Source organism: Tamandua tetradactyla, chromosome 7 (assembly GCF_023851605.1).
Source record: "Tamandua tetradactyla isolate mTamTet1 chromosome 7, mTamTet1.pri, whole genome shotgun sequence".
Lineage (NCBI taxonomy): Eukaryota > Metazoa > Chordata > Mammalia > Pilosa > Myrmecophagidae > Tamandua > Tamandua tetradactyla.
Genome location: NC_135333.1, coordinates 30,433,202 through 30,446,476, shown reverse-complemented (window position 1 = coordinate 30,446,476; position 13,275 = coordinate 30,433,202). Strand labels below are relative to the sequence as shown.

The window sequence follows — 13,275 nt, the reverse complement described above, 5'->3', positions numbered from 1 at the left end:
CCTGTCCCCCATTCTTCTGCCTTGCCTCAAAAATTGAGTCCGTGGGTCATGAAGCTCATGAACGAGGTATCATATGTGTGGCCTGCAGCCCTCCAACCCCCTTCCCTTCTGCAGGGGCCTCCTGCCTCCCGGCCAACGCCAGCCCCTCACCCCCAGCTCAGGGCCCCATCCCGGCCTCTATCCCTGAGCCCCAGCTCCATCGGTTAAGCCCTGGTCTCCTTTCCTGTCTCCTCTACCAGCTCATGTCTACCCTCTTGGACATTTTCCCTCCCAGGTGGGGTGTTATTGTTCCGCTTAGTCATGTTTTCACTAAACAAGTTTCATTGCTGGGCCCCGGGTGCTAGGGGCTGAGGGGCTGGCCATGCCCGTGAGAAGCGCTCGGCAGGGAGGGTGGCAGAACCCAGGCCTGGGTGTCGCGGAGGCCTCTAGGAGGAGGCGGGGGGGGGGGGGTGAGAAAAGAGGCTTTAGGCCGCTGTCCCGGTGCACGATGGGACGGGGCCTCCACCACTGCCTCCAGCCCACGCCCCCTCCCCCCAGGAGAGCGTGAACCGGCTGCACGCCCAGATGCAGACCTTCGTGTCCGAGAGCCAGCGGGCCGCCGAGCTGGAAGAGAAGCGGCGCTACCGCTTCCTGGCCGAGAAGCACCTGCTGCTTTCCAACACCTTCCTGCAGTTCTTTGGCCGGGTGAGCTGGGGCGCTGGGGGCAGAGGGCAGACCGCGGAGCCTGCTAGCCCTTCTTCGCCTCTCCAGGGGCATTCCTTCACTCACCCCACCCCTTCCCCTTCTCTTCTTTCCTTCCTCTCTGTAGAAACTTACTTTTTCTCATTTTAAACTTCTCTCCATTCATTTCTTTGCTGATTTATATCCCTATGTATTCATTCATTTATTCAAGATTTTGTTTATCTTGCTTTCCTTCACTAATTCCTGCATGTATTTATTCATTCACAGATAAATAAATTCATTTCTTCCCTTTATTATTTTTTCTTTTTTAATGAGGCATAACTTAAGATGATAAAAGACACAAATCTTAACTGTACAGCTCAATAAATTTTACGTATGTAAGCACCCATGAAACCACCAACCAGTCCAAGATATAGAATTCCAGCATCCCCTCGTGTCTCCTTCCACTTAGCAGCCCCTCTGCTCTCCCCCCTCCATTGTAAACAGTTATATTTCAGTTGAATTTGTGCTGTCTCTTTCCACACAGTTTTTTTTTAATTATTAAAAAAATTATTGATATAACGTACAAGCACATACATTCTTTTTTTATTAATTAACAGAAAAAAAAAGAAATTAACCCAACATTTAGAAATCATACCGTTCTACATATGCAATCAGTAACTCTTAACATCATCACATAGATGCACAATCATCGTTTCTTAGTACATTTGCATCGGTTTAGAAGAACTAGCGACACACCAAACAAAGATATAGAATGTTAATATAGAGGAAAGAAATAAAAGTAATAATAATAGTAAAAACAAAAAAACAAACAAAAAAAACAAAAACAAACAAACTAAACCTATAGCTCAGATGCAGCTTCATTCAGTGTTTTAACATGATTACTTTACAATTAGGTATTATTGTGAGGTCCATTTTTGAGTTTTTGTATAGTCCTGTTGCACACTCTGTATCTCTTCAGCTTCAATTACCCATTGTTTCTACCTCCTGCTGGACTCTGTTACCAATGACATATTCCAAGTTTATTCTCGAATGTCCGTTCACATCAGTGGGACCATACAGTATTTGTCCTTTAGTTTTTGGCTAGTCTCACTCAGCATAATGTTCTCTAGGTCCATCCATGTTATTACATGCTTCATAAGTTTATCCTGTCTTAAAGCTGCATAATATTCCATCGTATGTATATACCACAGTTTGTTTAGCCATTCTTCTGTTGATGGACATTTTGGCTGTTTCCATCTCTTTGCAATTGTAAATAACGCTGCTATAAACATTGGTGTGCAAATGTCCATTTGTGTCTTTGCCCTTAAGTCCTTTGAGTAGATACCCAGCAATGGTATTGCTGGGTTGTATGGCAATTCTATATTCAGCTTTTTGAGGTACCACCAAACTGCCTTCCACAGTGGTTGCACCATTTGACATTCCCACCAACAGTGAATAAGTATGCCTCTTTCTCCACATCCTCTCCAGCACTTGTCATTTTCTGTTTTGTTGATAATGGCCATTCTGGTGGGTGTGGGATGATATCTCATTGTGGTTTTGATTTGCATTTCTCTAATGGCCAGGGACATTGAGCATCTCTTCATGTGCCTTTTGGCTATTTGTATTTCCTCTTCTGGTAGGTGTTAGTTCAAGTCTTTTTCCCATTTTGTAATTGGGTTGGCTGTCTTTTTGTTGTTGAGTTGAACAATCTCTTTATAAATTCTGGATACTAGACCTTTATCTGATATGTCATTTCCAAATATTATCTCCCATTGTGTAGGCTGTCTTTCTACTTTCTTGATGAAGTTCTTTGATGCACAAAAGTGTTTAATTTTGAGGAGCTCCCATTTATTTATTTCCTTCTTCAGTGCTCTTGCTTTAGGTTTAAGGTCCATAAAACCGCCTCCAATTTTAAGTTTCGTAAGATATCTCCCTACATTTTCCTCTAACTGTTTTATGGTCTTAGACCTAATGTTTAGATCTTTGATCCATTTTGAATTAACTTTTGTATAGGGTGTGAGATATGGGTCTTCTTTCATTCTTTTGCATATGGATATCCAGTTCTGTAGGCACCATTTATTGAAGAGACTGTTCTGTCCCAGGTGAGTTGGCTTGACTGCCTTATCGAAGATCAAATGTCCGTAGATGAGAGGGTCTATATCTGAGCACTCTATTCGATTCCATTGGTCGATATATCTATCTTTATGCCAATACCATGCTGTTTTGACCACTGTGGCTTCATAATATGCCTTAAAGTCCGGCAGCGCAAGACCTCCAGCTTCGTTTTTTTTTCCTCAAGATGTTTTTAGCAATTCGGGGCACCCTGCCCTTCCAGATAAATTTGCTTATTGGTTTTTCTATTTCTGAAAAATAAGTTGTTGGGATTTTGATTGGTATTGCATTGAATCTGTAGATCAATTTAGGTAGGATTGACATCTTAACTATATTTAGTCTTCCAGTCCATGAACACGGTATGTCCTTCCATCTATTTAGGTCTTCTGTGATTTCTTTTAGCAGTTTTTTGTAGTTTTCTTTATGTAGGTTTTTTGTCTCTTTAGTTAAATTTATTCCTAGGTATTTTATTCTTTTAGTTGCAATTGTAAATGGGATTCGTTTCTTGATTTCCCCCTCGGCTTGTTCATTACTAGTGTATAGAAGTGCTACAGATTTTTGAATGTTGATCTTGTAACCTGCTACTTTGCTGTACTCATTTATTAGCTCTAGTAGTTTTGTTGTGGATTTTTCCGGGTTTTCGACGTATAGTATCATATCGTCTGCAAACAGTGATAGTTTTACTTCTTCCTTTCCAATTTTGATGCCTTGTATTTCTTTTTCTTGTCTGTTTGCTCTGGCTAGAACCTCCAACACAATGTTGAATAATAGTGGTGATAGTGGACATCCTTGTCTTGTTCCTGATCTTAGGGGGAAAGTTTTCAATTTTTCCCCATTGAGGATGATATTAGCTGTGGGTTTTTCATATATTCCCTCTATCATTTTAAGGAAGTTCCCTTGTATTCCTATCTTTTGAAGTGTTTTCAACAGGAAAGGATGTTGAATCTTGTCAAATGCCTTCTCTGCATCAACTGAGATGATCATGTGATTTTTCTGCTTTGATTTGTTGATATGGAATATTACATTAATTGATTTTCTTATGTTGAACCATCCTTGCATACCTGGGATGAATCCTACTTGATCATGATGTATAATTCTTTTAATGTGTTGTTGGATACGATTTGCTAGAATTTTATTGAGGATTTTTGCATCTATATTCATTAGAGAGATTGATCTGTAGTTTTCTTTTTTTGTAATATCTTTGCCTGGTTTTGGTATGAGGGTGATGTTGGCTTTGTGAAATGAATTAGGTAGTTTTCCCTCCACTTCGATTTTTTTGAAGAGTTTGAGGAGAGTTGGTACTAATTCTTTCTGGAATGTTTGATAGAATTCACATGTGAAGCCGTCTGGTCCTGGACTTTTCTTTTTAGGAAGCTTTTGAATGACTGATTCAATTTTTTTACTTGTGATTGGTTTGTTGAGGTCATCTATTTCTTCTTGAGTCAAAGTTGGTTGTTCATGTCTTTCCAGGAACCCGTCCATTTCATCTAAATTGTTGTATTTATTAGCGTAAAGTTGTTCATAGTACATTCTTTTTTTTTATTAATTTTTTTCTTTTTTTAAATACCAAAAAAACACCAAACAAAAGCAAACATTTGTAATTTTTGATCATTCCATTCTACATATATAATCAGTAATTCACAATATCATCATATAGTTGTATATTCATCATCATGATCATTTCTTTGAACATTTGCATCAAGCACATACATTCTTTTTTATTTAATTTTTTATTAATTAAAAAAAATTACAAGAAACAAACATTCCCAACACATACGCTCAGCAATTCACAATATCATCACATAGTTGCATATTCATCTTCATGATCATTTCTCAGAACATTAGCATCAATTCAGAAAAAGAAATAAAAAGACAACAAAAAAATATAACAAACAGAAAAAAAAAATTTTACAGGCCATACCCCTTACTGATCCCTTTCATTGATCACTAGCATTTCAAACTAAATCTATTTTAACATTTGTTCCCCCTATTATTTATTTTTATTCCATATGTTCCTCTCATCTGTTGACAAGGTAGATAAAAGGAGCATCAGACACAAGGTTTTCACAATCACACAGTCACATTGTGAAAGCTATATCATTATACAGTCATCATCAAGAAACATGGCTACTGGAACACAGCTCTACATTTTCAGGCAGTTCCCTCCAGCCTCTCCCTTACATCTTGGATAACAAGGTGACATCTACTTAATGCATAAGAATAACCTCCAGGATAACCTCTCGACTCTGTTTGGAATCTCTCAGCCATTGACACTTTGTCTCATTTCACTTTTCCCCCTTTTGGTCGAGAAGGTTTTCTCAATCCCTTGATGCTGGGTCTCAGCTCATTCTAGAGTTTTTCTCAATCCCTTGATACTGAATCTCAGCTCATTCTGGGATTTCTGTCCCATGCTGCCAGAAAGATCCACACCCCTGGGAGTCATGTCCCACGTAGACAGGTGGAGGGTGGTGAGTCTGCTTGCTGTGTTGGTTGGAGAGAGAGGCCACATCTGAGCAACAAAAGAGGTTCTCTTGGGGGTGACTGTTAGGCTTAATTTTAAGTAGGCTTGACCTATCCTTTGTGGGGTTAAGTTTCATATGAACAAACTACAAGGTGGGGGCTCAGCTTATAGCTTTGGTTGTCCACATGCTTGTGAGAATATCAAGAATTCAACTTGGGGAAGTTGAGTTTTCCCCCGTTCTCACCATTCCCCGAAGGGGACTTTGCAAATACTTTTCCACTCACTGATCAAATCACTCTGGGATTCATCAGGGCATCACCTGGACAAACCAACAAAATCTCATGTCCTATACAAAGTTCCATGTACTTAAAGTGTTCAATCAACTATCTACATGCGTTATATTAGGATGCACTAGTCAAAGTATAGATTTGTACCAAATAAACATTTTTTGCTTTAGTCTCACACATTAGTTGAAAATTTAAAATACTAAGTACCATCTATTTTCAGCACACTGCAGTAATGGCATTCTTTTGTTCTTCCTCATGCAAAAACATTTTTTAAATTTGTACATTTAGTCACTATCATTATACACTCTAGGCATTCCTAGATTACACCATCTCAATCTTTATCATCTATCTTTCTTTGTGATTTCATTTCTGCCCCAGCCCTCCTCCCTCTATCATTCTCATATGCAGCTTCAGTCAGTGTTTTAACATAATTGTATTACAATTAGGTAATATTGTGCTGTCCATTTCTGAGTTTTATATTCAGTCCTGTTGCACAAGCTGTATCCTTTCAGCTCCAGTTACCCAATATCTTACCCTATTTCTATCTCCTAATGGTCTCTGTTACCAAGGAAATATTTCAAGTTTATTCACTAATGTCAGTTCATATCAGTGAGACCATACAGTATTTGTCCTTTTGTTTCTGACTAATCACACTCAGCATAATGTCCTTAAGGCCCATTCATGTTGTTACATACTTCATAACTTTATTCTGTCTTACAGCTGCATAATATTCCATCTTATGTAAATGTCACAGTTTGTTTAGCCAACTCTGTGTTGATGGACATTTTGGCTGTTTCCATCTCTTGGTAATTGTTAATAATGCTGCTATAAACATTGGTGTGTAAATGTCCATTTGTGTCCTTGGCCTCGTGTCCTTTGAGTAGAGACAGCATATAGATGGGTCCTGTTTTTTAATCCATTCTGCCAGACTATGTCTTTTGATTAGAGAGTTTAATCCATTAACATTCAGAGTTATTACTGCATGGGTAGTACTTTCTTCTACTATTTTGCCTTCTGGATTTTATATGTCATATCTAATTTTCCTTCTTTTTACCTTTACTCATAGTCTTCCTTTCTACACTCTTCTCCACACCTCTCTCTTCTGTCTTCGTATCTGTCTCTAGTGTTCCCTTTAGTATTTCTTGCAGAGCTGGTCTCTTGCTCACAAATTCTCTTAGTGATTTTTTTGTCTGAAAATGTTTTAATTTCTCCCTCATTTTTGAAGGACAATTTTGCTGGATATAGAATTCTTGTTTGGCAGTTTTTCTCTTTTAATAATTTAAATATATTATCCCACTGTCTTCTCGCCTCCATGGTTTCTGCTGAGAGATCTGCACATAGTCTTATTGGGCTTCCCTTGTATGTGATGGATTGCTTTTCTCTTGCTGCTTTCAAGATCCTCTTTTTCTCTTTGACCTCTGACATTCTGATTATTAAATGTCTTGGAGTATGTCTATTTGGATCTATTCTCTTTGGGGTACGCTGCACTTCTTGGATCTGTAATTTTAAGTCTTTCATAAGAGTTGGGAAATTTTCAGTGATAATTTCCTCCATTAGTTTTTCTCCTCCTTTTCCCTTCTCTTCTCCTTCTGGGACACCCACAACACGTATATTCGTGTGCTTCATATTGTCTTTCAATTCCCTGAGTCCTTGCTCATATTTTTCCATTTTTTTTTTTCTATGGTTTCTGTTTCTTGTCGGATTTCAGATGTTCCATCCTCCAGTTCAGAAATCCTATGTTCTGTCTCTCGAAATCTACCATTGTAGGTTTCCATTGTTTTTTTCATCTCTTCTATTGAGTCTTTCATTCCCATAAGTTCTGTGATTTGTTTTTTCAGACTTTCAGTTTCTTCTTTTTGTTCTTTCCTTGCCTTCTTTATATCCTCCCTCAATTCATTGATTTGGTTTTTGATGAGGTTTTCCATGTCTGTTCGTACATTCTGAATTAATTGTTTCAGCTCCTGTATGTCATTTGAATTGTTGGTTTGTTCCTTTGACTGGGCCATATCTTCTATTTTCCTAGTGTGATTTGTTATTTTTTGCTGGCGTCTAGGCATTTAATTACCTTAAATAGTTTATTCTGGAGATTGTTTTCACTTCTTTTATCTAGGGTTTTCTTGCTGGGTGAATTTGTTGTCTGTCTGTTCTTTGACATTCCGTTCAGCTTTATCTGGACCTCTAGCTTAAGTTTTATTTAACAGAGGAGAATTTTTCAGTTCTTCTTTTCTTGTTTCTTGCCCTGCTTGTGTGGTGCCTTTCCCCCGAGGGTCTACTTAGATATTATAGACCCCAGCCAGATTTTCCCAGACCAAACTGGCCTCCTATCAGGAGGAAAGAGTCACCTGTGTCGGTTTTCCCTGAGGGTGAGACCCAGCAGGTTGAAAGACTTTCCTGTGAAGTCTCTGGACTCTGTTTTTCTTATCCTGCCCTGTGTGTGGTGCTTGTCTGACTGCAGGTCCCACCAGCATAAGATGATGCGGTACCTTTAACTTTGGCAGACTCTCCCTGCTGGGTGCATGGTGGAGACAGAGGAGAGGTTGTAGGCTGGTTTTAATGGCTTCAAATTACCAAGCCCTGGTGTCTGAATTCCTTGAGGGAGGGATTCCACCTGGGTGGGGCTTCACCCCTCCCCTGGGGAAGGCGCAAGCTCCAGATAAGCCCCCCAAAGAGCTCACTTCTGCCTGATGCCTGGGGCAGTTGCAGCCTGAAAAGTCCTGCCACTGTATCCAGAGGCAGTCAAGCCTTTGTAGATACACAGCCATAAAAACCTCTGTTTCCTTCTTTTTTTTCTCCCCCCCCCTTTTTCTGTCAGTCCTGCCTCCTTGGCTCCAGGGCAAAAATGAGCAACCTCTGCTTTGATCAGGTTTACCTAAGCTGGGGGCCTATTTTTAGTAGTCAGAATTTGTTAATTAGTTCCACAATTGGCATTTGATTGTGCCCAGTCCCTGCTGCTGGTAAAGTCCTTTCCTTTCCCCTCTGGGAAGCGGCCTGTGGGGGAGGGGCACTGGCCAACACAGCTTTGGGGACTCACGGTTCTGGGGGGTGCTCGCAGCCAGTCCAGCTGGTCCAGACTGGGGTATGCTGTGTGTCCAGTCACTATTGTGGCTCCGGGAGCTGTTCTGTACTGTTTCTGGTTATTTAGTAGTTGTTCTGGAGGACGAACTAAAGTGCACTCGTTGTTAAGCTGCCATCTTGACCCAGAAGTCCACATACATTCTTAACATACAAACATTCCATACATGGTTTATGTTTTTATTGTGATCAAAATAGTCATTCTTTTATTCAGTTTCTGGTCTTGCTTTCACATTAAAAACTGCATTATCCAACCCAAAGTGATAAAATATTTTACCTTATCCTCCAGTCTTCATCTTTGATCCAAATTTTCTAAATGATTGGTTAGTTGTCCTAACATCATTTCTTAAAGCTTCCCTACGTCCTTCACTGAAGAATAAATTCATTTTTGCATGCATATGCTTACCATTCACAAATGCATTAGTCTGTAGGCGTAGTCAGTTATTGTCTACTAACTTTATCATCTTGTTTAAGCCCTGTATTCTCTTGCTCTGTTCTATGTGCTAGGCCAGTCATATTCTCTCATTCCTCCTTGGATTGATTTCTGATGGATGTAGTTGCCATGTTGTTTAATGCATTTGGGTTTAGGACTATTATACCTTCCTGTAAAATGCCGTTTATGTACTTAACGTCTCTCTTAATCCAATCCAATGCTTTTAATTCCACTTTGTCAAATGTTAATATCACCCTTCCTGCTTTCTCTTTTCTTTTTTTTTTTTTTTTTTTTTTTTTAAACATTTTCTTGTTTTTTTTATTATATTTTGTTTGTTTGTTTGTTTCTTACATGGGCTGGGGCCGGGAATCGAACCGGGGTCCTCCGGCATAGCAGGCAAGCACTCTTGCCCGCTGAGCCACCGCGGCCCGCCCTCTCTTTTCTTTAAGTGTGTTTTCTGTTACTGACACAAGAAGCCTTTCTCAATCCCATGATTTTTTATCAGTCTGGCAGTTTTTCTAATAGAGGAATTCAATCCATTCCCATTTAACAAAACAACTGATATATTTGATTTTATTCTTCCTAGATAACTTGAGTTAACTATTTATTTTGTTGTATCCCCTACCACCACCCCCCCACACACACTTGTTGTTCTGGTCAGTTTGGGTGAACGAATACTATACATTCCCCCTTTTCCTATACTGATTTGGAAATTTTACTTTCCTTTTCCTCTCTTCTCATAATGACCTCACTTTGTGGTCCTAATAATCACATACGTATTTGTCTGTTGTCTTTTCCAAAATATGCCAAGTCCACCCACCCACCGATTCCTCTCTGTTCATTGCTGTCCTGCAAGATGAGACCTTGAAAAGCACATCCCCTCTCCCTGCTGCTCAGAGATGAGGCCTTTGGAAGCTTCTAAACCTTTCCTCATCCTCCACCTCTAGGTTTTGCAAAGATAGTTTCCTCACCGTGTCTATTTCATTGTATTCTTGTTCTGGTTTGTTTTTTGTTTTTTGTTTTGTTTTGTTTTGTTTTGTTTTTGAGATATTTCTCCCTCTTGACCTGTCAGGCCATGGATTCTATTTTCACAGGACTGTCCTCTCGTTTAGTTCATTTGTTCAATGTTTGAAACTTAAACTGGTGCTTTTGCTGGTGGAAAAGTTCTTTGTTATGCACCAAGGGCTCTTTCAAGCCGCCTTTAAGCTTGTCACATCCTTCTCCCAGCTGCCAGGGCTGGTGTCCTTCTCCCAGCTGCCAGGGCAGGACTGCTGGCTTCTTCCGGGCTGCTGGGTCCTCTCAGGTACCTTGTTTCTTTCCTCCCTTTGCCTCTTCATGGTCCTGTTCTCTCTGGGTTGAGTTGAGCTGTGAGGGACTCAGGCAGTAGGGCCAGCAAATGTGGAGGTGGAGGAGTCGAGCACCCTCTACCCCAGTGGGCTGCCCCTAATACCTGGAGTCCAGCCCTCCACTGCTGCCCAAGGTGGGTCTCACTCTTGCCCAGGCCTCCCGGTTGCAGCCTCGGAGATAGGGAGTGACTTAGAGAGAAGCCCTGTAGACAGGGCTGTTAGAGAAGGCTGTGCAGGTTGTGTACTATACAGTGGTTGCTGGTTGAGAGTGGGGTCTGAAATCCAGCCTGTGCTCTGCCCTCCAAGCTGAACACACTGGTGCAGACAGATTGCCTGGAGGAAGGAGCCCTTTTTTCTTTTCACAATAAAAGTCCCATCACCGAATATGTGCCCCCTGGGCTGTGTCCATCTGGAGGGTGCTAAAGTCTCACAACCCGTCCCGGGGCATGTTGAGCTGCCTGCCTGGCCTGGCTGGTCCCCCCCCCTCTGGAGAGGTGGCTGATAGGATCGAGAGGATGGAAGGCCAGCACTGGGGTCTCCAATCTGCCCATCCCCCCATAAGTTAACAACTTCATCCCTGCCTACTTCCACTGTCATTTGTTCATTTGTTCAATTATTCCACAAATATTTTTTGAGCACAGACTGACTCTCTTGTAGCTGAGAGAGAGCAGGCACCTGAGTCTCTTGTCAACCTCACTCTGAGTCCCTGCAGGGCCTACCCTGCCCCCAATTCCCCCTTCCCTTTCCTCAGCAGACCCCGTCCCCAGCCTCACTGCTCTTTCCATCATTTTCTATATTTTGGGTTCTTCAGTTTCCCAACTGCCTTGTGCCCTGGCTTCAAATTTTCTAGCTACACGGCACAGAACAAATACTTTCATTTCTCCAGGCTTCATTTTCTTACCTGTGAAATGAGAGAGATCACTCCCACCTGACAAGGTCAAACACTGAACAAATGAACAATGAACAAGGCATAAGAAGGAGCCCAGGAAGAAACTGGTTCCCCAGCCCTGCCCTATCCCCTCCAAAGATGGAAACTAGCTCTGCTGTTCAGGAGACCTGTCCGTGCAGCAGGCTGCTCCCAACAGCAGCGCTCCTCCTGCCTCCCCTGCCTCGGGGTTCTCACCCCTGCCAGGCCCCTCCCTGAGTCTCTTGGCTGAGCCCAGGAACCCTCAGGTGCTGAGCCAAGGTGGACCCAGTGACCGATCAGGGGCTCCGGCTGATGAGCAGCCACCCCCACCCCAGCCCCAGAGCTCAGCCGTCTCATCCCCTCCTCTCCCCACCAAATGAGCCTCCAGGGAGGAATATTTGTAACCGCGTTAAGATAAAATGCACATGCCATACAATTCACCCACTTAAGGTATATAGTTCAGTGGGTTTTAGAGTATTCAGAGTTGTGCAACCATCACCACCATAAATTTTAGAAAGAAACCCAATACCCCTTAGCCATCCTCCTCCAATCACCCCATGTCCCCTACCCCTGGCAACCACTAATCTACTTTCTTTTCCTATAGATTTGCCTATTCTGGACATTTCCTAGAAATGCAATCATGCAATATGTGGTCCTTTGTGACACCTTCTTTTCCTTAGCAGAGTGTCTTCAAGATTCATCCATCTTGTGGTGGCATGTAGCAGAACTTCTTCCTCTGTGCTGCCAAATAGCATCCGTTGTATGGAAAGAGCACATTTTGGTTGTCCGTTCATCAGCTGAGGGTTATCAGGGGTGTTCCGACTTTCCGGCTATTATGAACAACGCTCTATGAACGTGTCTGTACAAGTTTCTGTGTGGATATATATTTTTATTTCTCTGGGGTATATACCTAGGAATGGAACTGCTGGATTACTCTATGTTTAACTGTTTGAGGAACTGCTAAACTGTTGTCCAAAGCCACCACACCATTTCCATTCCCACAAGCAGCATCTGCAGTTTCCAATTTCTCCACATCTTCTGCTTTTCTCGTTATAGCTATCCTGGAAGGTATAAAGTGGTTTCTCACTGTGGTTTTTTTTTTTTTTATTTTTTTTTTATTTTTTTATTAACGGAAAGAAAAAAAAAGAAATTAACACAACATTTAGAAATCATACCATTCTACATATGCACTCAGTAATTCTTAACATCATCACATAGATGCATGATCATTGTTTCTTAGTACATTTGCATCGGTTTAGAGGAACTAGCAACACAACAGAAAAAGATATAAAATGTTAATATAAAGAAAAGAAATAAAAGTAGTAGTAATAGTAAAAAACAACAACAACAAACAAACCAACAAGCAAACAAAAACAAAAAAAACCCCTATAGCTCAGATGCAGCTTCATTCAGTATTTTAACATGATTACTTTACAATTAGGTATTATTGTGCTGTCCATTTTTGAGTTTTTGTATCTAGTCCTGTTGCACAGTCTGTATCCCTTCAGCTTCAATTACCCATTGTCTTACCCTGTTTCTAACTCCTGCTGAACTCTGTTACCAATGACATATTTCAAGTTTATTCTCGAATGTCCGTTCACAACAGTGGGACCATACAGTATTTGTCCTTTAGTTTTTGGCTGGATTCACTCAGCATAATATTCTCTAGGTCCATCCATGTTATTACATGGTTCATAAGTTTATCTTGTCTTAAAGCTGCATAATATTCCATCGTATGTATATACCACAGTTTGTTTAGCCACTCTTCTGTTGATGGAGATTTTGGCTGTTTCCATCTCTTTGCAATTGTAAATAACGCTGCTATAAACATTGGTGTGCAAATGTCCGTTTGTGTCTTTGCCCTTAAGTCCTTTGAGTAGATACCTAGCAATGGTATTGCTGGGTCGTATGGCAATTCTATATTCAGCTTTTTGAGGAACCGCCAAACTGCCTTCCACAGTGGTTGCACCCTTTGACATTCCCACCAACAGTGA

General features: G+C 41.1%; 1 protein-coding gene across 2 annotated transcripts in view; it reads left to right on the top strand.

Annotated features, from left to right (window-relative positions):
* The window catches only part of BAIAP2L2 (BAR/IMD domain containing adaptor protein 2 like 2), a 77,835-nt gene that overhangs the window by 56,450 nt on the left and 8,110 nt on the right, over window positions 1–13,275 (top strand). For both annotated transcript variants that reach the window (XM_077168801.1, XM_077168802.1), the window contains exon 7: window positions 538–684. In XM_077168801.1, coding sequence (XP_077024916.1) covers window positions 538–684 — 147 coding nt within the window. The remainder of the gene's footprint in view (window positions 1–537; window positions 685–13,275) is intronic.